The sequence below is a fragment of the Cyanidioschyzon merolae genome, chromosome 15 (assembly GCF_000091205.1).
Source record: "Cyanidioschyzon merolae strain 10D DNA, chromosome 15, complete genome".
Classification (NCBI taxonomy): Eukaryota; Rhodophyta; class Bangiophyceae; order Cyanidiales; family Cyanidiaceae; genus Cyanidioschyzon; species Cyanidioschyzon merolae.
Genome location: NC_010141.1, coordinates 174,668 through 197,964, shown reverse-complemented (window position 1 = coordinate 197,964; position 23,297 = coordinate 174,668). Strand labels below are relative to the sequence as shown.

At 55.4% G+C, this 23,297-nt stretch overlaps 7 protein-coding genes across 7 annotated transcripts, besides 4 other annotated features; 2 read left to right on the top strand and 5 right to left on the bottom strand.

Moving 5' to 3' along the window:
- Positions 1–1,498: part of a sequence feature (repetitive element) that runs on past the window's edge.
- A 1,926-nt stretch (positions 1,499–3,424) lies between these two features.
- On the bottom strand, positions 3,425–4,183 carry CYME_CMO075C (RNA polymerase III subunit; the record flags this gene model as incomplete). Its single annotated transcript, XM_005537433.1, has 1 exon — positions 3,425–4,183. The coding sequence occupies one exon, from the start codon at positions 4,181–4,183 to the stop codon at positions 3,425–3,427; it is 759 nt and encodes a 252-aa protein (XP_005537490.1).
- Positions 4,184–4,321: 138 nt separating this feature from the next.
- CYME_CMO073C (hypothetical protein) lies at positions 4,322–6,871 on the bottom strand (the record flags this gene model as incomplete). Its single annotated transcript, XM_005537432.1, has 1 exon — positions 4,322–6,871. The coding sequence occupies one exon, from the start codon at positions 6,869–6,871 to the stop codon at positions 4,322–4,324; it is 2,550 nt and encodes an 849-aa protein (XP_005537489.1).
- Positions 4,532–6,407: a sequence feature (possible transcribed region).
- A 680-nt stretch (positions 6,872–7,551) lies between the features above and the next one.
- CYME_CMO072C (unknown WD-40 protein) lies at positions 7,552–8,718 on the bottom strand (the record flags this gene model as incomplete). The annotated part of the gene is made up of 1 exon (XM_005537431.1): positions 7,552–8,718. The coding sequence occupies one exon, from the start codon at positions 8,716–8,718 to the stop codon at positions 7,552–7,554; it is 1,167 nt and encodes a 388-aa protein (XP_005537488.1).
- Positions 8,719–10,546: 1,828 nt separating this feature from the next.
- Positions 10,547–11,275, top strand: CYME_CMO071C (unknown flavoprotein; the record flags this gene model as incomplete). The annotated part of the gene is made up of 1 exon (XM_005537430.1): positions 10,547–11,275. One exon carries the CDS (start codon positions 10,547–10,549, stop codon positions 11,273–11,275), a length of 729 nt encoding a protein of 242 aa, XP_005537487.1.
- A 93-nt stretch (positions 11,276–11,368) lies between these two features.
- CYME_CMO070C (kinesin-related protein) lies at positions 11,369–15,241 on the bottom strand (the record flags this gene model as incomplete). Its single annotated transcript, XM_005537429.1, has 1 exon — positions 11,369–15,241. The coding sequence occupies one exon, from the start codon at positions 15,239–15,241 to the stop codon at positions 11,369–11,371; it is 3,873 nt and encodes a 1,290-aa protein (XP_005537486.1).
- Positions 15,242–16,389: 1,148 nt separating this feature from the next.
- CYME_CMO069C (hypothetical protein) lies at positions 16,390–16,791 on the top strand (the record flags this gene model as incomplete). The annotated part of the gene is made up of 1 exon (XM_005537428.1): positions 16,390–16,791. The coding sequence occupies one exon, from the start codon at positions 16,390–16,392 to the stop codon at positions 16,789–16,791; it is 402 nt and encodes a 133-aa protein (XP_005537485.1).
- A 430-nt stretch (positions 16,792–17,221) lies between these two features.
- On the bottom strand, positions 17,222–19,312 carry CYME_CMO068C (similar to glycolipid transfer protein; the record flags this gene model as incomplete). The annotated part of the gene is made up of 1 exon (XM_005537427.1): positions 17,222–19,312. One exon carries the CDS (start codon positions 19,310–19,312, stop codon positions 17,222–17,224), a length of 2,091 nt encoding a protein of 696 aa, XP_005537484.1.
- A 40-nt stretch (positions 19,313–19,352) lies between these two features.
- Positions 19,353–21,406: a sequence feature (repetitive element).
- Positions 21,407–23,180: 1,774 nt separating this feature from the next.
- Positions 23,181–23,297: part of a sequence feature (possible transcribed region) that runs on past the window's edge.

The following is a 23,297-nucleotide window of genomic DNA, read 5'->3' as shown; positions in this document are numbered from 1 at the left end:
TACCGACTCTGCATTTTTCCCCACACCCTGCTCCATCCCAGCCTTGCGTTCGAGTTCTTGGTCCAAATACACGAAATAGCGCAGGACGTGTGGGTAACATCTTTCTTTTTCCATCTTTTTCCACCTCTGATACCTGTTCTGCTGGGTCAACGAGCCCCAAGAGTGCACGGTGCTCTTGAATAGCCGCGCGGATGACAGAAGCCTCATTCATGCTCCTGTGCGAGGTCTTCTTGTCGACGAGTTCGATCTCCTGTTCGTTCTTACTATCGTTCGAGATGCCATTGATGGTGACCCGTCTATCGCTTTGCGAAAGAGGCACGGGTCCAGCGCAAAGACGGAACGTATCATGAAACGTGTGAGGTTCATGTTCATATGGTTCTTTAGGTTCGTGAGGTACTTTTTCGCCCCGTACGTGTAAATATCCGAGTCACGCCGGTATCGAGTACCGATGAAAAGGGTATTCGGGGTAATTTTGTGGAGGGCATGCATTCGCTCCTTTCTCCTCGACGTTTCCCCTGTGCCGAGCATCAGGTGATGCATAACGATGATGTTGAAAAATTCTCCCGGAACCTCGACTGTTTTGATGCCCGTCACGCCGCGATTCATCTCCTTCGTCAAGTGCATTAGTCCTGAAGAATCCTTTACAATACTCATGGAGTACGACTCGACACGGTCTCGGATGACTTGTTGCATGTTTGCTCGTCCGAATCCTTGATATGGTTACCAAGACAGGCTTTCGCCAGCGTCTCGTCGCATAGTCGTCTTTCGCGCAGCTTTTGACGTCGGGCCTCGCCCTTTTGCTTCTTCGTTCTGTTTTGTTCCTATTCCATTGGCAAAGTTTTTCGTTTTTTTCCGCCAGCCGGCGGCAAGGGCCCTTCAGGATCCCCGACTTGCACGTGCATCACTTTCCTATATTTTCTTGAACATGAACCCATTTTGAACGCTTCTGGTGTAAACCGCGAAAAATCACCTGCGTACACTAAACTGAGGGTTGAAACGCGATTGAAATGAAAACTATACTTTTCTAGGACTTTTGCGCAAACGCAACTTGTCTGTTAGAGCACCAAGTCAACGAATGATCGCGATCGCGTTTCTCTTCATCGGCGAGATGCACGTCGTGTTTCATGCCAGCCAGCCAAGTATGGAGGTGGGCGTGTCGAGCGCGCAATACGGAACAAAGAACGGAGGCTCACTCCTAACTAGCAACGATATAAAGTTAAAAGCGGGAGAGGTTTCCGTACTGTCTAAAGTTTATCCTCTAGGCGGAAGGTCCTGAGAGCCGGACGAGTGTCTCGGGCTCGCGCTTCGTGCTCGCCCCAGTTGCAGGTGGTTTCGTGAGACCTGAGCAGCTCGTCCGCATCGCAGTTTATTCTGGGACTAGGAGCGCATAGCCTGCGTCTAGGCGTCGCCCTGGTCGTCGTGGACTTCTCGAATATCGCTTGGCGCCGCTGCATAAAGTACGTCTGTCTGCGCAGCTTGCAGGCTCCCAAAATGATCACCAATTCCGATCCTGTGAATAGTGAATCACACCTCGAGTCGACGCCCTCGCTGGCAGGGCAAAGCTGTTTTGCCGCTGTGATGCATCAGCCCCACCGGTCTAAGCGCATGGCGGGTGCTCCAAACAGGCACTCGGCACACGCTAGAACGCACGAAACGACCAGTATATCCGAGAGCAAGTACAGGTGATGGATCTTTCATGTAGATGCTTCATGATGGGCGCATGTTCAATTACCGATATCCATCCCGCAATCTGAGATCCATAGCCCATGTAAACGTTTTGTCATCGAAAAAGTCAGTATCGCTGCTGCTGCTGCTGAGGAACCGCCGCTTATCGCTCGTCAGCGCTCGCTTCACCGCTCAGTACAACCGCTTGACCGGTACGCAGGGCGCTGCAAGATGCCTCCCTTTGATGCAGCGCGTTGTGCTGTACCCGACGATTACGGGTTTCCTCTGCGCGAGATCCTCGGTGAGTACCCTGTCCGCTGGTCGTGCAAGCGCACGCTGCTTTCCAAGATCGAGGCTGTTTGGGACGCGATGTTACCGTCCATGATGAATCAGGCACCAAGACGGCAACCCAGGCTGGAGATCAACTCCAAAACTTTCGATCCGTCTACGCTCGCTTCGCGCTTTATATGTCGACGCGCGCTCTATCAGTAGCGATCCCTGTGATGACCCATGGCCGGGTCCATTACCATTTTCCTCACAGAGAAAGCGGAAGCCTCGGGGAGCACCTCCTGTGACAGGCATCATGCCGCCGCTGTTGTCGAATGCAGCTTCGTTGATGACCGCAATTAGAGGAGGATTTATCTTTTGAATTGAACTTATTATTTGGAATGAAAAGTTTAGTGAATTTGTGGTACGATCTTGTGACGCGGTCTTCACGGGGTTTCGTCGAGCTCTTTTCGTCGTCGATTCAGCGGCGCGAGTTGCGTTGAAACGGAGAGATCAAAAACGTAAACAATGCATGATCCAAGCATGCTATATGCAAGGAACGGAGGAGCATAGAAGCTTGTGCATGTGAACTGGAATCATGGTATCATTTATTTCCGGAATCGTCCGCAAAAGCGTCACGAATCATGCGGATCGTAGCGGCATCACGAAAACCAGCGGCATGGCGTCGCAGGAGCCACTCCGAAACCACGATCGACAATCCTAAAAAAATCTAAGCATCCGTAATCCAAGCACGCTACATTTCTGATGTCCAGGCTGTCCAATGAAACACTAGCTCTGACAACATCTCAACACAGAATCAGAGCGCGTCGTTTCGTGTCCCATTTTCAATCGACTAGAATGTGCCTTGCAACAGCGCTCGTGGTCCTTGTGCGCAAGCGCACACTCGCACCGGATGTGTAGGAAAACACGCGACGCCGTGTACCTACACACCGCCACCACCATCGCCACCACATGCACTCACACACGTTCCTAATGCGCTCATCGAGGCGCCTTAGCAGCGTGCGCTTCAGAGACATCGTGATCCTGTTTGATGGAGGTTCCCGATGCTGGCTACCGCTCGCTGCTGCTGCTGCTGCTGCTGTTGCATTGAAAGTCACCACCGCATGCGCGCATTCGATCAGCAACATTGTATGCCTTCGTCAACAGCCCGCGCGTCGATGCTACGGACAGCAAACGCAGCCGCAAACCGGCCCCAACAACAAGTCCGGGTGAGCCGCCGCGCCTCCTCCTGCTCTTCCCAGATACGATACCCGAGCATGCACATACGCACGCCTGACGCGCGTGAAACGAGCTTCTGTTCCAGCAACGTGATACCGAAACTTGACCCGTTGCAGCTGTGCTCCATGAACTTGCGGGCGGTACACGGAGGCGCACACCTCGCCATCGCCCTCGTCGAGCGTCCAAGGGTACCGTTTGCAACCGGTTGAGTCGGGTAACGAGCTCGTGTCCTCGGTGCTTGACGCAGCGCACTCTACGACCACCAGTCGATCGGTCCCAGACCGGGTGCGTCCAAGCGTGCCCAAACACGCAGTGGTAGAATGCTGGGCGTTTCCCAGAATTCTGGCGGTTCCGTTTCCAGCGGCGGTGCATGTTCGGGATGCGCTCCGGGTGTTGCGTTCGCTTGATCCGTTTCCATAACAGTTCTTCCTACGGGTACAGGCGGCGGCAGAATATGCAGCGGCGGACCGCTACCGACAGTACCCGGACTGTCGAAAGTGGCCATTGCGCTGTCCGTGGCATACTCCACACGCTCAATGAGAACACGAACCCAGTCACCCTCACCGATGACAAAATCGTCCTCGTTGAAACGCCAGCTCCAACAACGTTGCTCCTCGTGATAGGTGCATGGCTCCGGCATGCTCCCCGGTGGTACGAACGCATAATCGAATCCGTTCAATATGGATAAACGTATCCCAAACCGGCTACAGGAACGGACCTGAGCGAAAGCGAGCTCGTGCGGAAGCGGGCTCCACAGCAAGAGCTCCACGTGAACTCGAGCTCGTAGGCCACCGCCGGAGACCTCCACAGGCCATATCTCCAAAGCCAACTGTTTTCCCGCCCCGTCTACCAGCTTACAGATCCGCAAAGCCGTGAGGCAAACGCCCAGCGACGGCAGAATGCGGCTGCAAAAGCGCTGTTTGCAAGCGTGCAACAGCGCATCCTCGAGACGATGAGCGAGTAGCGGCGACTCGACTCGAACAGCGGCTTCAACGAGCACACTGCGGAACATACGCGTCGCCTTGGTTTATCGCACAGGCATGTGTGGTACAAGAAAAACGCTGGATCAGTGTCCGTCGGTGCTTCGATGACCGCGAAGACAGACCCGGCGATCTCAACGAACGAGGCCTGCGACTACCGACCACAGCGTTCAACGCTCAGATGCTACAGCGTTCTCCGCTGGTTGTGCGGGACTGGACGCAGTTGCAGTCGAGCTTGCGGTGAGGCTTATGAGTCGGCGAAGAACCCGCCGCAGTGCCTGGCGGTATACACAGACTGTTCGAACGTCGGCACGTCGGGGGTCTCTGCCGCAAGGCGGCGCCTGGAATAGCGCCCGCGCTCTACGACCGTCACAGCTTTCGTTGCCTCGACGCCTGGCTCGTGCCTGCACTGGGTCGGCTTGCTCGGACGAGGACTCGAGTAACTGAGTAGTCGGCTGCGCTGATAACGGTGCAGAGAAACGTGTCGCTCGGTGGCTTGGAAACGTCGGCTCGTACTCGTTTTCCGCAGCCTGGGCAACTGACAAACAAGCGCTCGCTGCTCTTGTTCGGTGCGAGGGCGTTTGTTCTCGCCGCCCAGGAGAGGCGAAGTTTGGAGCTTTCGGCTCGGGCGAAGATTTGCTTCGATGGACGCGCTTTGTCAACCGCAGCATTGCAACCAAAGCGTGAACCGCAACTCGCAACTTTTGGCGAGTGCGACTGAGCCGTGACGCGCAGCGCTCACAGCGTCGAGCAGGGATTTTGCTCAGTGACGTGTCGGTGGCTCCCTTCGACACGTGTGCATGCCTCGCTGCGGCCTCGTTAGCCAGAAGGTGCATCGGTGCTGCCGCTGAAACCGTTTGCGAGCTCACTTCATCATTGTGTGCACCGGGTTTCTGGTTACACGAAGCAGACACAACCACTGCACGCGCTCGGTTTTCTTGGCGAGCTGCTCGACCTGCTTCGCGAACGGGCATCTTTGCGTCACGAGTCGAGCAAACGCGTTTGCCGCCGGCTAGGTGCTTTTTCGCCGCCTCTTTGGACTTGTGGGTGCACGCAGCACGCTCTACGAGTGTTCTTGAGTTGACTGACGACGCGAAGTTTCCGCCCGTCAAACGGTGCTGGTGATGTGAGCCCTCGCAGTTTTGCATGGCGCAGCTGGAACTGGGGTCCATGTTTTCATTTTCGGGCAGTAGAGACCGCTCAAAAGAGGCAGACATGCGACTTGTCAACGGTGATGATTGTCTAGCTTGGAGACGGGGTGAGCGGGCTGGCGCGGGTACCCCTGCAGCTCCATATCTTGAGCACTGGCCTGCATGCTTCTCTTGTCGCTGCTGCTGTTGCTGCTGCTTTGCGAGTACCGAACGCAGTTCGCTGGCCTGGTTTGACTCGTGCCGCCACAACTCACGCAGACACCGAATATGTTCTGAGATAAGCCTCCATTTCGGATCGTGTTCGAACGACTGATTTTGATCACGAGTGTGCGCTCGTGGCGGGGAATCTGATTCGAATTGATGCCTCAGGTCTTCACGGATCCGTTCGAGGCGCTCTTGCAACTGTTGCAAAAGCTCCAGCCTCTGGGTTATTTCACCTGTGGAAAATCTCGAGGACGTATCCTCTACACTGCCGTCATCGGTGAACGGATCGCACGCCTCTGTCCATTCGAATGCTTGTCCTGCGACTGGATCAGGCAACTGCGCAAAGCTCTTGGACGCCACTGGGGAACGCGGGGAGCTCTTTGAGCTGCACGCCGAGACACTCGGCGCTCGATCGGGGGAAAGAGCCTCAAGTCTAGCACTCATGTCGTGACGCCTCCCCGTCGCAATCTCGTCATAGAAATCTCGCTCTGAAGCAGGATCCAAACTGGATGCTGCGTCTATGGAATCGAGGTCGTTGTTCTCGCTGTTATCTTCGGGTACCGCACGATTCCATGCGGGGGAAGCGTTTGCGTAGAGCATCCGACGGTTCGCATCGATCGCCTGCGGCATCGTGGCGGATGCACGAGGCGACGTATCTGCAGGTGCGCTGCCTGCAACACAGGCTTGGAGCGAACTCTGGAAGCGTTGTGGAGACAGGTCACTACCGGTTGCTGGCGATGTGATCGTAGCACTGTCCAGGACCCTATCCGTGGTGTGCAGTCGATGCAGCACTGGCTGCGGCCTCGGCTCCAAAGCGGCTCGGGAGCCGCGCCCCGCCCGCGTGACCGCTGGCTTGGAGCCGGTTGTGATCCAGAAATTCGGCTCTTTTATAAACGGCTCTGTGTCTCGTTCACCTACGTTGGCGGCCGCTATACCATGGTACACCGGGGAGCTCGTGTCCATCGAGCTCTGGTCAGCGAGAAGCGAGCGCTGCGCACCATCGTTACAGAGCGACATTCGAGAAGTGTGCGCTCGCAAGAAGCCTTCCGCATCCAGGTCATTCGCCGTCGTTGAGGATTTCAATACGCTACCCTCTACAGCCACTCCGGTTCTGTCATAAAAGCGCCCAGTATACGCCGCGCTGTGCTCAAAGTTACCACCGGCTACAGATGAAGCTGTCGGAACTGTGGCGTGTGACTCTCGTGAGCGGCCATATCTGGCATCCAAAAGCTGGCGACCGAGTGCTGAGAGCCTATCTCTAGTCCTTGGTGTGTATCTTGTTGCATACGGGCCCTGGTTCCAGGTTGCTCCTGTCATACCAAGCCTGGTAGTTCTCGCAGAACAGCACCGAGCGCGTACGGGCATTCAAATGCGTCTCGCTCCGCGGCGCGCACGCCAGTCGCTGGGAACGTGACCTTCGGTCCGTGTGACACGAGCGGTGTCCTGCGTGTCTCACCGCGCACATTGTCCAGAAATAGAAAAATATGAAATTATATGCATAATATGTGAACAAACAGTCGTTATCGATGCCACCGCGATGGCGCGGATCTGTCGTGTAGCCGGGCGAGTCACGTAGCCCAGCGGGTACCGCCACCATGACATCTAGGAGTGTCGCTGCCGCATGGCCCTGAGCGGGTCCCTGGCAGCATCCCGTTTCCAGCTAGGATGCTCATTGGATGTCTGGCATACGGGTTTGGTGCCGGCACCAAGCCCGGGATCAGGAGTGTGCTCGACGGGTATTCTCGCGTGTCGGCAGCATAGACGGTGCCGTTCGATGAAGACTCGCACTGCCGCAACGACACCAAACTCGACGATGACTGAGGATCAATCCGATACACGTTCACGATATCGACCAAGATCTTTTATTGCTTAATACTCTACCGACAACGACCCACAGCCGCCCTCGATACGACGGGCTCTCTCAAAGCGAGCATATCAATGGGTTACGGGGGCGCTTCTCTAGCCGCCAAATTGCAGTATAGCGTGTGCGCTCGCTGCCACCGAAAAGTACTGCGTGCTGCGGCCTGCTCGGTAGCGCGCTCGCCTTAGCGGCGGCTGGAACCACCATCACCACCACCACCACCACCACCAAAACAGCTACAAAAGTTTGAGCGACGTCCGCCAGTGCGTTTCGTGCTTGGCGCACGAGCAGCACCGGCATCTTCCACTGGGCTGGGCTCGGCCGCCGGGCGTGCAGCGGCCGCGCTGCGACGCGTCGTACTGGCGCTGTCGCTCGGCATTTTGGGTTGGTAGAGCACGACGTTGCCGTCCTCGGAGCCGGCTGCGAATGCAGATTCAGAGGCGGCGAATGCGACAGCGAACACTCGACCCCCTTGCTTCGTGTTGTTGATCAAATACTCGGCATAGTTTTTCTCCATATCATAAATACGTAGTGGTTTCTCTCCGCTGGTTCCGCAGAGCAGAAACCGGCCCGTGATTGGTGCGAACTGCAAGCAGTAAACGTGTTCGAACGTTTCGATCTTTTGGAGCAGCTCTCCAGTCTGAGGATTCCACAGACAAATCGTCCGGTCATTCGAACCAGAGGCCAAAATATCTCGCTTGGGGTGGAAATCAACGCCCCATACCCAACCAATATGCTCCGTAAGCGTGTGGATACAGGTGCATTCCTTCATATTCCATACCCGCACGGTTTCATCACCAGATCCAGAAGCAAGCAGCGTATTATCCCTTGAAATCGCGAGAGAATACACGTAGCCCTCGTGTCCTACAAACCGTCCGAGCTCCTCGCCGCTCTTCATGTCATGTTTCACGATATCGCGACCGACCGACCCCGATACGAGGGTGCTTCCGTCTTTCGTTATCGCCAGCGAGAGCACCGCATTCGATCCGTGCGCCTCCATCGTCCGACGCAGGCGCGCCGCCAGACGCACCTCTTTCTGGGGGCCCTTGACCGTCTCGGTGTCGTAGACGTAAATCTTGCCGTCACCACAGGCCACGACCACTGCGTCTGAAGTCGGCGTTACGAGCGACGCGTACACCTGACCACCAAAGTCGCCCCGAAGCTCAAGCCGATTCTCACCCGTTCGAGGGTCACTCACTCGAACGGAGCCGTCGTTCGAGCCTGTGAGCAGCGACCGCGCTGTGGGCGAGAACGACATGCTCTGGACCCAATTCGCGTGCTGTGTGACAAGCTTTTCATCGAAGGTCGAGCCCTTCTCAATCGCCTCCGCGAGGATTGCTGCTTCGCTCATACCTGAAGGTCTTGTTAGCAAGGAAAGTCAAGGCTGCGCGCAAAACAAAAACGTCAGAACACTTACGGGATAGGAAATAAACGCCCAGCCGCCGCGCACGGCCCTGATCGGCTGCCGCGATCCGAGGCACACCCGGTACCACCAACACCAGCAGACACCACAGCGCGGCACTGCTGCGCGCATTCGAATTCGGTGCTAGCGCCCGTCGATCGCTGCCGTGTGCGGCCGGGCGCGGGCAGCAATCCAAAGCGTGCGCCCGCATGCCTCATTGGACCGCAATCGACGGGCGCAAGCTCGCCAGCGGCTTTCGCGAGCTCTGGTGCCACGCTTGACGCCGAGACTCCAACCGCGCCGTCGGATGCTCCGTATCCAGATGCGCGCCTACGGAACAGGCGCCGCTCTGTAGGCAGCGCGCGGGGTCACCCCGGAGGCGTTCCCGCGTGCTGCGTGCAGCAGCGTATCCCGGGGTGCCTCGCCGGTGTCGCATCTGGTGCCGACACGTGGCGGCGCGATATTGCTCGATGGTGGTGGCGGGCTCGCAGCACCCGCCGGGCGTGTCACGCACTGGATGTGGGTGCGTTACTTGGCCCGGGGAGCGCGCTCCAGCGTCGGACACGTTGAAGCGTCTGGTAAGGCCGCTGCGTTGCCTCCGGCAGCACGTACCTCTTCGCGGAAACCTGTCAGATACACTGATGTGATGCCATGCAAACCTTGAACGCGTGAACGGTGCGACTGTTCCTCGGACGCTCCTGGATGCGGCAGTAAGAAAGCTCGGGCAAGCGCCCTGAAATGTCATTCTGGATGAAAACCTGGCCCGCATATGTACGTTTGGTGGCACCCGACGCGTAGCTCGCCCTTGATGCTGGTATCTCGGCTCTCGTAGCAGACCGGATGATGATACTTGTGGAAGCGGCCGGGGAGGCGGGCTTCGAATCGGGAGTTCGGCTTTCCGGCGGACGCGTCAATGACGCTGATGGCTGCGGCAACGCCAGCTATTATTCAGCACGAAGGAAAACGTCGTGATGGGAATCTCTCCGGGCACTCGGCTCGGATTCCCTGGACTGCAATGCGGAAGCACATGTGGCGATGCGTGGAACCTGAACATTTTGGGACGTTATGTTTCTGAATGAGCATACGGCGATGTGACGCTCAATAACCACGATACGCAGAGACGAACCTTGTTTGGAAAAGACGACAAGCGATGCACGGTCGTGCCTCTGCACTGCACAGTCGCAGACTGCGGTAAGCAGGGCCCGTTCCGATCCACATATCCAGTACGAACGCCTCGTCGAGAATAACCAGGAGATCGGGCATCTGTTTTGTATGTCGATGCGCCTGGAAGCGCATACCATCTCTGGTACGGAATCTGGAGCCAAGCGATATCGCAGGCTCGAAGTTGCGCACGAATGAACAGGCAAGCCCTCACCTGGACGAGCGCCCATCCACCAGCAACGCAACGCCGCCGCAAACTGCCCGTTGCGAAGTGCAACTCTTCCAGATAAATATAAATATGACTCATAAGAGATGAATTCGATACGTCCATACGCGAATCATGGAGAACGTATCTCAGGATTGATACTTTTGCGTCAAATATGCCTTTAGGCACGCCAGTTGTCAGCTGAGCGCACAGCTGCCTGCAACCGTCCGTACCTCGCTACAGGGAGACGCGTTCCGAGGGTCGTCATGCTACGCACTTAAAACATTAACTTGAAAAGATCCCGAGAGCGTCGGAAGCTCCAGAACCCGAACACCGCTGTTTCTCGGCAGTGCGCGCACGGTGCAGCTCACGCGGAGCACAGCGCGGCGCACCGTACACAAGACTGGCCTCATGCGTGCACAGGCTCGTGAAGCCAACCAGAACAGTGACAGCACTCCGAGTGCACCACGTTCAGCGGTTGCAACCACCCTGCAAGGACGCTGTGTCGTCGTGGGCGTAACCGGTTCCGTTGCCGCGCTACGCTCTTTGGAGCTTGTGGAAGCGTTGCGGGCTCGCAGGGCAAACGCGCTGGTTGTCGCAACCGCCAACGGACTGCGCTTTCTCGGCCAGGCGGCAGCCGAGTATTCTGGTGCTGCGTCAGCGCTAGCACCTGCTGATCTAGTAGCGTTCTTTCGCGAGCGAGGCGTTTCGCTTTTCACGGACGAGGACGAGTGGCGCAGCTGGGCGAAAATCGGGGACCCCGTGCTTCATATTGAGATTCGACGTCAGGCGGATATCTTGGTTGTTGCGCCAGCATCCGCAAACGCGCTTGCGAAACTGGCGTACGGCATCTGTGACAACTTGCTGTTGTGCGTTGCGCGAGCGTGGGAACTTGGCTCCAAACCCGTTCTGGTTGCGCCCGCAATGAACACGGCCATGTGGCATCATCCGGTAACAACGGAACATTTACAATTACTGGTCAAGCGAGGGACGCACATCATTGAGCCGACGGTGAAAATGCTTGCCTGTGGTGACACCGGAGTGGGGGCAATGGCCAGCGTCGACACCATCGTTCGAGCGATAGAGGACCAGCTCACGGGAGCGGTGTCGGGTGCAGCGTCGAGCGCACCAACGACGTAGCACGTGGTGTCCGAGTCGCAACTCCCGCGTCATTCGGAGGACGGCTCTAGGCGCGGTCGGCGGTCGACGACAGTGTGCGGATGTGACGGGGTGCTAGCTGGTGCCGGGTGCGTTCTCTAGTTCGGCAAGACGAGCTCTGCAGGCATCGAGCTCAGCAGCGATGCGGTCGCGCTCTTTGCGAAGCACCGCGTTCTCCTCCTTGACTCGAATATGATGATGAATGCGCTGACGCAAATTGTGGTGTCCACCAAGCTTGGTATTCTCCTCCTCCAGGCGTTCGCACATGATCTGGAGCTGTTCGAATTCGGTCTGAAGGCTCGCGAGCGCTACTCGTTCCTTTTCGAGCGCTTCACTGGTCTGCCTGTGCTCGCGCTCGAGTGCTTCGAACTGGGCTTGTGCGCGAATCAAAGCCTCATTGGCGTGGCGGTTCTCGGCGACAAGTCGCTGCTTATCTCGCTCGAGCATGACGAGTCGATTTTCGAGTTGAGCGCGATGCTTTTCGGCATGCGCCAATTTCTGTTGGTAGGCTTCCGCTTGTTGACGAATGCAAGCGATCTCTCGCTGAGCGTCAGCTTGGGCATCGCAGCGCATTCGCGTTTCGCTTTCGGCCGCCTCGAGGCGCTTCCGGAGTGCATCCATATCTCTCGCGTACTGACGCCGTTGTTTCTCCCAGTCATCTTCGAGCATTTTGCGCTGCTGCCGCTCCTGGGCTGCAAGGCGATGCAGTTCACGTTGTTCGTTGCGATATTCGGCAACAGAAGCCTGTAAGTTCTCAATTCCCTGGCGCAACTTTGCAGTCTCTACCTCAGACTGGGCTAGCAGTCGATCGCGAGCCCTGAGGCGTTCCGCATGCTCGTCAGCTAGCTGCTTGCGCTCGAGGTCGGCTTTGGCGACGGTTTCTGCTAGAGCGAGCTGGGCGCGGGTCAGCGCCGAGTGCTTGCGCTCGAGTTCCTGAATGAGCTCGCTGATGCGAGCCGCAGCCTCTGTGGAAGCTTCATCAGCACGTTGACGCACACTGGTGAGGTCCTGCTCGAGCGTCGCCACGCGCTCGCAGCCCTGGGCTCGCTCCTGCTCCAAGTCTGTCACGCGACGTTCGAGTGCGAGCCGCGCTTCCTGCTGAGCGTGCGCCTCGTGCTGTGCAGCTTGCATGCCCACGCGCAGTCGCTGGATCATGTCTCTACTCTCACGAAGTTCCTGTTGAATGGTTTCGTGTCGCGCAAGGAGTTGTTCATGATCGCTCTGTAATCGGTGAAGCGTTTCGCGCTCTTGCTGCAGCGCGGTTTCAGCACTCCTCTGTTGACGCAAAGCGCTCCGCAATTGCTCGTCGTGGCTCGCCGCCTGTTGGCATTGGGAGGCGCGCAACTCCTCAACGGTGGCGTTGCTTTGAGCCAATTTGCTCTCCAGACCCTTGACTTGTTCTTGCGCGTTGGCGAGCTCTCGCTGGGCTTCCTGATATCGACCTCGGTGATAATCTGTCTCGGACTGCAGTTGGTCGATTTGATCTTGGAGCGCACAGTTCCGTTCCAGTTGCGACTCGAGCTCCATCTGGACGTTCGCGAGACGGCTCTCCAGATCGGTGAGCGCGGCGTTATGTGCAGCCTCCATGGCTTGCGCGCGTTCCGCAGCTTCCTGACGCATGTGCTGGCCATCTTTTTCAAGTTGCTCAAGGCGCTTCTCGAGCTGATTTCGCTGCTGCTCCAGAGCTTCTTTCTCCGTCTCAGTGTGCTGCAGACGGTCCTTGGTGTCATTCAACACTGCACGCAGGCGATCGCACTCTTGCTCGAGCGCCGCGGCATCCGTCTCTAGACTCTGGCACCGCTCACGGGATTCCCGCAACTCATCACTTAAAATGAGTATTTTCTGCTCGATGTCCGTTTGTTTGTCGTGTTGAAGACGGAGCGTGGAGAGCGCCGTTTCCATCTCCACGCATGCTGCTCTCTTCTCCTCGTATGCTTGTTCTACCTGTTTGAATTTCGTTCGAAGCGTCTCCAACTCACGTTGTGCGTGCTCGTACTTGAGCATCGCCTGACGGCATTCCGAACGAGCTTCCTCGACTTGCTGTTCGAAACGTTCCTTCTCCCGCCATTTGTACAGTTCCAAGGCGATAAAGCGATTGTGTGTTTTCTCCGCTTGATCAAGAGGCTCCAGTTCAGCGTACACGAGCTCGTGCAATTTCTTGTGCAGTGAATTCTTTTCTTCGCAGCACGCCTGATATGCTATTCGTAGCTGCTCCACGAAGCGCTCCAGCTTGACGAAAGCACTTTGATCTTGATCTGCGGGCACCAGGCTCTCTAGCACGCGAATTCGCTCCTGCAGACGCATATTTTCCACAGCATAGCTCGTTACTTGAGGGTGGTGCTCAATCTGTTCGCGGAGAATCTCAATTTCTTTCAGGAGCTCCTCTGACGTTGGATAGACCTCGCCGCTACTGCGTACACGTTCCAGTGCGGCATCTCGCAATCGAAGGATCATCTTGTTTTGCTGCAAAACTTTGTCTCGCTTGCGGCACGCTGTGTTGAGAGCTTCGTTCTGTCGCTCTAGTGCCTGGTATTGCTCCTGGTGATAGCGAGCACGATCGAGGGCCTCAAGGAGGAGACGCTCGAGATCGCCGATTCTCTGTAGGTGCATTTTCTCACAGTCTATGCCTGGCACGCTTTGCCGTGCAACAATCCAGCCAACTTTGGAGACGTCTGCGTCTACTGGAATGCCAGCGGAAGTAACTAGTTGCCGAAGTCGAGTGATCTCTGCCTGCAGGGCAGCAATGTTGTTGCTGGAGAGGTGCTCATTCACCACAACTTTGTTCTTGATGTATTTCGCGCGCTGCGCGAACTTGAGCGTGCTCAGTGTTTCCGCGAAATTCTGCTCACTAGGAGAGACCGTTGCGATCATGGTCGTTTTCGTGTTGCCGCCCAGAGAATCTTTGAGCAGAAACGTAAGCTTCGAGTCGCGATAATGAATGTGGCGCTCCTTGCCGTTCGCGATATCGACGAGTGCATTAATAACGTTTCCCAGCGCAGAGAGAGACTTGTTGATATTGCCGGCTTCCCGGAGCGTTTGTCCAGAGGTTCTGGCAAGCTTTTGACGCTCACTGCCTGCAAGGTCAACAAGATTCAGACGGGATCGGCGCCGAGTCGTTACACGTGTTTCATTCGTCGTCTCGCTCTCGATAACCATGATGAACACCGAATGCGAGCGTGAGGACTCCCTATTCATCGACGTGCTTCCAATATGGCGGTTGGAGAGACCTCGCTCGAGAACGTGCAAGCAGTCGTCCGCGTTGGACACGAGTTCCTCGGAGAGGCCTTCCACAGAGACGCCGTTGCGAAAGTCCTCCCTAATGGCCAGATTTGTAGACAGAGGATCCAGCAAGTCTGTGACAACCTCGTTATATACTTCGAGGTAGGAGCACCTGACGAGGTACCGCGTTGCAGAGTGCTCTCGTTCCCGGCGGGCGATCTGCGCAAAAATGTATTCGAACAGCCGTGGCATGAGCCCCCGGTTGTCCTTTTCTTCGGATTCCTTGTTCGTGTAGACATCTCCTTGCATTGTATACGTTTTGCCGCTCCCTGTCTGACCATAAGCGAAAACTGTACCGTTATAGCCGTCAAGAGCGCTGTCGGCGATCGGCCGACCGACAAGATAGAACATCTGTGCCTGGTCAACTTCGGGCGACGCCACATGATCATAGGTGAATCGACGTAGGTCGTTATTCGTTCCTATTAAAACTGAGTTTGTTGCCGAGTCCAGTTCGAGGCAGGTTCTCTGGGAGCGCTCATGCTCCGCCGGCGTCAGCGGGCGCACACGCAGCACGACCCGAATAGCGTCACTGCAGCCGTCTACCCAAGTTTCTGACGAGGCGTCTCCGTTGGATTGACATTCTCTCACATCATGACCCTCTCCGAACAGCTTTGTGCTCTCGTTCGGATAAAGTGTCCGGCGCGGTTGATTCTCCTTGTCATCCGCCATGGCGGCAAGCCGTGAAGGGGCAAGCGAGCCGGAAAAGCACGGCAATTTCAAATTCTGCGATCGGCCGCTGCTGCCGCCGATCGGCTGCTGCTGCTGCTGCTGCAGTGCCGGATCGAAAATGCCTGAGGTTGCATCTGCTCTTCGTGCAGAAGGGCCTCTGTGGATGCCAGTGTTGCGTAGTTTTCGGAGAGAAGCGTGGAATGCTTCCCTAATTGCTGCTCCAATTCGTGCTTACCGGGATTCTGGTTGGATGCATCGATCCCACTACACCGGAAATTTAGGTGTCGCCCCCTGTATCTTTATGTCGATCCGACGCCTGCTTTGGTATGTCGACGCCGCTCGGAGCGCGCGTATAGCGACTGCGGCGGTGCATCGGATGTCGTGTTCCCAGGATATATCCTAACAGCCAAGTTTCTCCAGCGTGTCGTGCTGCGAAGACAAGCCTGCATCCGCAGACTCTCCGAGCACAAACTGACGACGAGACCCGATTCTACGTCGGGTGAGCCACGCCTCGAGCCGCCGCCCTTTGTGTTACGGCAACGCCGCTCTGTCTCCGTGCAGCGACCGCACTGGCGCTGTAGGCGCTATTGCTGTCGCTTTCGGCAGGTACTAGGCACACACGATAGGACGTATGAAACGACCAGAATATCCGAGACGAAGTGCAGGTAATGTAACATGGAAGTAGGGGATTTGGTGGATACCTCACCGCGCACTGAAAAAAAAACACAAAAAAAGTAAGAAAAGAAAAATGCGCGTAATCGGAGAACGCTGGCCGATGGAAACGTTTTGTCCATGAAAAGAATCGGATGTCGTGGCGAGCTTACCGTCGAGTGAGCACTGTAGCCCAAAAGTCGTTGAGTCGAATCCTATGTTCGAATCGAGAGACTGTGCTGGCAGGCGTGAAGCATCAAACCATCTGAAAAGGAATTGTCGCCTGTTTTCTCGTTGCCGACAACAATCACGTACTCGAGATATTCAGGTTCATCGCAGACGTCGTATTCCACGAAAAACATAGCGGTTACGCGCGGAGGCGCGCAGCGATGCAAACAGGCACGCTCGCAGTCGCTCGGACATTCTCCGATGATCGACACCTGGCTCTGCGTGGGCGCATTTGCTGTCGCTTTCACAGTTTAGGCTACCGAGACTCTATGTCAAGAGAGGGAGATTCCTTTTGGGATCAGTTCCGAACGTTTCGACAACTGAAAGAGTATGCCGCTGTTGGTGAGGTAAAGTCCTGGAAGCGCGGAGCTTTTCGCGAGTTTGCCAGGGAGCACCCCGCGGAGGCAAACTGTCTCAGGCAGAGTCGAAGGGCAGGTAACTTCGCAATCGCCACTGGACTTGCTGGTGCGGTTGGGTCGGGTGCGTTTGCGTACAAGTATGGGCGCTCGGGGCTCGGGGCAACACTCGCTGCAACTGCAGGCTTTGCAGCGGCAGCACTGATGGGCGGTCACGCTGCCTCGGTCTACTACTGGGGCTTTTCGCCAAAAGTGGACCCACTGGACGCTAGCATCCTCTTTTTGAAATGGGTCAAGGACCATGAACAAAGCTGACTCGGAGAAACGCGGCAGTCTGCACGCGACAGCATCCAAACGAAGCTTATGATGGGTTTATGAAACGAGTCCACGAAGGTTGCTTTTCGAGAGCCTGGATTGACCACGACTCTACGGCATGTCACTTACGTGATATGCAAGCAGCATGATTACAGAAAACCCCCTATCACCCTCGCGAACACACCACCCCGTGTCCGATACCGGCATTTTTGTGGCGATATCGATGAATGAGTGCGCGCAACCGCAGGACAAGGTCGCATGACGAACCAGGGTAGGTCGCGATCCATCCATGGCTCAGGAGCTTTCTGAAGATACGAGATCGTTTATCCGCATTCGTCATGCCGCGAGCACCTAAAGGCCAGCGAACGCGACGCGTGCGGAAACCGCCGATCAAAACAGGAGTTTCGCTGGACTCAACTGAAATCTACATTCACTGCGTCATATCCTCGTCGATATCATATTTTGCACAGTGCTGTGCCAGCCGGCGCAATTCTGCGCATGAGAATCGACAGTGCGGTTCCAGCTGGTTTGCGTTGAATACCTCAACGATAATATCAAGACGCGGTTCGATTGCCTTCAAGAATCGCCGCATTTGCGTTAAAACAAAGTCCTCATCTGCGTGGATTCTGCGCAAAAAGCCAGCTCTGGTAGGGACGAAGCGGTGCAGGTTCTCCGCTACTTTCCGGACAATGTACGGGTGACAGGCTCGCAGCGTCATGCGATATGCATGGTATACACACCGGTCTAAATCGATGCCATCCAAAAACATGTACAACAGCATGTACACAAACTGCATGGCCCGTTTCATCCAGAGCACATGTTCCGTACCATCGCCAATGCCCGATGGATTCAACCAGCGTGATACCCGATTCGACTCTGCATCAATGAGGCGCTGCAGGGTGCGGCAGTTGTGTTTCGTGCAGCTGCGGTGGATCCCATTCACATGATTTCGAATGTCGATTTTGATGATTCGAAAAGCGGGACCCAATGCATCGATGACGCTCAATAGACTGAGCATTCCCTCGCAAAAATCTTCCGCTAAGATTTCCTTCTTTGCTGTTATACGCATCTTCTCCCAACTCTCTACAATACGCAGTGACTCAATTTGCACTTCGGGAGGCGTTCCGTCGTCTGACAGAGAGGATGCCTCGCGGGATCGACGCCGTTGCTCTAAGGATGCGCCAGCTCTCATCTGGTCCGAAGCGTCTGGTACCGGCAAGGCCGGTGCGCCGGCGCTACGAGTTTCTGTCGCCCGCTGCACATGTCGTCGCTGGGTTTCGGCAACAGCAGCGCGAACACCGGGCGTGCCTCGCTGGCCGGGCTTTTCGCGGAAGGTGCCGCGACGCTTCTCGATACCATGCTCTGTATGATCAGCATCGGCATCAGAGAGCGTGGACGGCTCTCTGACGGACACGGCGATGTTGTCCGCACTAACTGCGTCATCGCTCGCTGATGTTGCCGCGGTACGCTCGCTGGTAACGTCGATTCGTATCGCTGCCGGTCGACTCTTGCTCGGCATTCTTGTACTGCACCCCTGTTGCTCGCAAAATGACTGCGAGCTCTCGACACCCAGCACTGAGAAGATTCGTCGGTTTGATCGCGAGTCAAATGACGTTCTGACGACCTGCGCATCGCCTTTTTCTTGGAAGCTTTGAGCGTACTCTCGAGAGCGCGAGGCAATTCGAGACTTGGGCGTGCATGGCGATCTGTCCGCCGTTGGAGTACTGAACGCCGAACCCGCTCCGCTCAGCGTACGCATCGTCGAGTCGGTGTTGGAGCGGGCCGGGCTTGTCCCACACGAACGGTTGTGCGACGCTTCTCGCCGTTTTGCAGCCACATCCAGAAAAGGTGGCAGGCGCCCCATTTTAAAGTAGTGGAGACTCAGGAAAGCAAGTCCTCCGCTGAACACGAAAAACGCGACGGAAAAAACGAGATACGCTGGTGAGAGCGATTCAAATCTGTACAACTTCAAGCTGAGCAGCAGAAGCTGAGTACCGAGCCCAACGAGCGCCAACTTGCCCACGATACGTTGACGTTCTCTGCGTTGCGCGGTCTGTGGACGCTCTGACGGTATGTCGACAATGCTACCTGCCGCTGTTGGACGGGATACAGCTGGCAAGTGGAAGCTCGTGGCCGAGAAGGAGCGACGTCGACGAAGCGCGTCCAGCTCGACGGATAGTTGCTCATCCTGGTCGTTCTCGGTGCCAGCGCCGTTGCCGTCCACTTTCTCCGCTCGCGTACGGCACGCAAGCTCTTGGCGCGCACCTTCATCAGAGCCACCAAAACTGCTTTGAGAAGACGAGTCGGCGGTTTCGGAGTCCTCCCAAGGCACAATGTCGTCGGGCGGCTGCGCCGACTCAGCGAGCTCTTCGCTCGGAGGTGAGCCAAAGCACGCTAGCACACGCGCAGGCAAGCAGAGCCAACTTAACGGTGAAGCGACTTCCTGCGTCTCCCATGGTTCCCGACGCCAACGAGACTGGTTGCTTCTTCGCTGTCTGGCGCGCTTGTCCCATTGAGGCATTTTCGAGACCAAAAGCTAGGCTAAAGCGACCCCCTGGGCACCCCTGGAAACAAACGCCTTTCACAAGAAAAACGCTGTCGCTAGGGGTACAGGAGTGGCGAGCGGCGCGCCGCAGATCGGATGCCTATACGCCGACGTACAGACGCCTTCCCGACTTTCTCGACCGGCCACCTGCTACTGGTTTCAACTTTTTCTCGTATACTTCGACCTTGAGAGGTCGTCTGACAAAATTCTCTCTCGTGTCAACTCTGGAGGTCTTTTCTCCAGCTGCGCACATCTTCTGATGTTGATTGCGGCGTTAAAGTCTCGGTTCACAAACTCCATGCGTTTCTTGCCATCATTGGTTGTACTCACGAATGCAAGGAGTCCGCGAACTTTTGCCCTCCTTCCCATTTGCTCCTCCGTCAGCGGTCTGTACTTTTTTATATCCTCTTGGCTCCGCTGGCACGTTTCCATCTCGACCCTCTGAAGTACGCACCTCACTTCATGGTGTGTATACGATGTTCGGAACTCACCTATTGGTATCGTAACAAAACGCCGTGTACGCTCTTTGAGTGTTCTTGTCGTTGGAGCTGGCGTAGTCCCTTTTCGGGCCAGCTAGCGCGCTGCCCCATACGCTTCTACCAGCCTCTGACTCTCGTCCTCCTTCAAGGCGCTCAACGGATTGAAATCGTTGGCGTATGCACGCTGGTTCTCTCTGTACAGATTCAAACGCTGACGAGCGCACCTTTGTTTTCGATACTCTTTCCGCAGCTCCTCGACATGAGCAGCTTGAGTGTCCATGAACTCTGGCAGATCTTGAAAGTCCGCATGTCGGATCGTCACCTCGCTCATAGCTTCCAGCTGATCCTTGACTCCTGCATTCCATGTCTCGATTTTCTTCCTCGCATTCATTGAACCGGATTCTCGGTAGTATCTCGGTCTCGAGAACCTCAAGAGACGCATTTCTATCTGACGCAGGTTACCATCAGCACCATCTCCCGCACGCTTCGGTGCTGCGATCGTTATGATATTCGTCATCCCAGGGTCCGCGCCGCCGCCAAAGCCAGTATCCTGAACCTCCTGCGTCGCGGGATCCGCCTGCTTCACATCTTCATGCTTCGTCACGGGCGAAGCCGAAGGCACGATATGACGATCTGCCTTCAAGCGCCGATCGTGTGCACACATGGCTACTCATTTAGTTTCGATGACACCTCTGAATACCTTTTCTGGCTCGTATTGAGACGCTTGACGTCGAAGACATGCGTCCAGTACGTGTCCCGATTTTCACCGGTGAACTCCTTGTTGCGTACATCGAGCCCCGAACTTATCTCCTTCAGTATTCCGTAAAGGACTCTGGAGTCGATTGTCACAAAGTGCGACTTGATCTCGCATAACCGAACGACTTCGAAGCGCGTACCCGCAAGCGCAGCCTTCCGTTCTACCGACTCTGCATTTTTCCGCACACCCTGCTCCATCCCAGCCTTGCGTTCGAGTTCTTGGTCCAAATACACGAAATAGCGCAGGAAGTGTGGGTAACATCTTTCTTTTTCCATCTTTTTCATCTCTGATACCTGTTCTGCTGGGTCAACGAGCCCCAAGAGTGCACGGTGCTCTTGAATAGCCGCGCGGATGACAGAAGCCTCATTCATGCTCCTGTGCGAGGTCTTCTTGTCGACGAGTTCGATCTCCTGTTCGTTCTTACTATCGTTCGAGATGCCATTGATGGTAACCCGTCTATCGCTTTGCGAAAGAGGCACGGGTCCAGCGCGAAGACGGAACGTATCATGAAACGTGTGAGGTTCATGTTCATATGGTTCTTTAGGTTCGTGAGGTACTTTTTCGCCCCGTACGTGTAAATATCCGAGTCACGCCGGTATCGATTACCGATGAAAAGGGTATTCGGGGTAATTTTGTGGAGGGCATGCATTCGCTCCTTTCTCCTCGACGTTTCCCCTGTGCCAAGCATCAGGTGATGCATAACGATGGTGTTGAAAAATTCTCCCGGAACCTCGACTGTTTTGATGCCCGTCACGCCGCGATTCATCTCCTTCGTCAAAGGCATTAGTCCTGAAGAATCCTTTACAATACTCATGGAGTGCGACTCGACACGGTCTCGGATGACTTGTTGCATGTTTGCTTGTCCGAATCCTTGATATGGTTACCAAGACAGGCTTTCGCCAGCGTCTCGTCGCATAGTCGTCTTTCGCGCAGCTTTTGACGTCGGGCCTCGCCCTTTTGCTTCTTCGTTCTGTTTTGTTCCTATTCCATTGGCAGAATTTTTCGTTTTTTTCTGCCAGCCGGCGGCAAGGGCCCTTCAGGATCCCCGACTTGCACGTGCATAGCTTTGTTTTGGAGTTTTATTTCGTCAAAACGACCGCACGTTTTTTGCCCTTAGATGAGGGCTTTCTCGGAGGGAGCGTGGCTTTCGCAAGATAAATGGCATGTACCCCGATGTGTTACCGAGTGATGAACGCTCAGCGTTTCGCCCGGGGGAGCGATCATCACGTTTCACGATAGAAAACACTCCTACAATGCGCTTGAACCACGGAGCGCACAGACGAACAAAAATCACCCCTACCCCGATAGAATCGGCAAAAAGCTCGAACGCAAGCGATATGGTGATATGCCACGTTGCCCAATAGAAGGACGTCGCCAGACGTCGGGTAAAAGTCTTCAATGCTTGGACAAATTGGTTGGTGCTGTTGCATGTGTCTTTTCTACAAGTGAAACTGAGGCCGCCAAATAAATCTTCTAAAGCTATAATAGATGATGATTTCGTCGTTCTCTTCGAGCTCGATCGAACGTACAACGGGCGCCCTTCACCTCGAATACCCATTGACGCTCCGAGCGTGCCTTCTGAAGCAATTTTCATCAACTGAACAAACAAACTGACGATCCAGTGGTTCCTATCGATCGTGACGTTCCAGGGACTCTGTCGTTGCGATTTGGATGGAAGATGCCTTTGCTTGAACGATGACTTTTTTTGAGATTGTATCCCAATGTTTTCGGGATCATAAGAATAAGCTGTTGAGAAACGGTGACGCCTGTGGCGGCTATTATCGTCGCTGTTGCTTTCCGAAAATGGTGATCAACGGATCGTTTTCTAAGATCGACTGCAAGCGACCTCAATGAATATCGATCTCTGGCACGGAGTGCATCTACATTTTTCTTACAGTGTTTGCCAACCATCTGAGTACGGTGGTATGACTGTCCTAAACGAGGAATACAGTCTTCCTTGCACTGTTCAGAAATGAATGTATATGCTACATGCAAATCATCTACGATCTACACTATGCATTGCATTGTGATTTCGATCTCCTTCTAGACATCGCAGCGGAAGTGAAACAGAATTTAGTACAAAGACTACAAGAACGGAAACCTCGGGCCTCTTTGATGGTAGCGTTCACGCATCCGATAGATGCCAATATGACACATCTGGTGAAAAAGCAGCTAAACATTCGCGTCGATTCGTTTTCTGGGTCTGTTCAGGGCATGGTGCTGGCATGTGCGTGCTGGCACTCACCAGCACTCACTGAACGTTGCTTTGCAGTCGCGAAATGCCAAAGCATCCCGCTCCAACGCGAGTTCGCGGCGATGAACTTGTCTTCAGCATCGCTTCCAAAGTCCAAATGCGACCAGCAAATGCCTCTTCATGGGAAGCTTGCGGCAAATACCATTTCAGTTTGACATGGATGAATTCGTGCTCGACATTTCACGAGTGCAGCGCAAGAGGTCAATTCACTGTCCGCTTACACCTGTGCATGCGACGGCAACATAGAAACCGGAAACGAGTGCTCTGCATTCACAGGAAATACCCTGCAGCATAGGCATCTGGATCCCATCCAATCGTTCAGAGCGCTTTTCCGCACGGCGCTGCTGAGGGCGCACTGATCCGTAAAACGCTTGGAATGTTTCGGTAGACATCTCGCTGCCTTTCGAGTCGAGCTTGTTGCGAGAGGAAAACCCAGCAGCCGGGGGACGTTCACGAGTTGCGTTTTTGCCA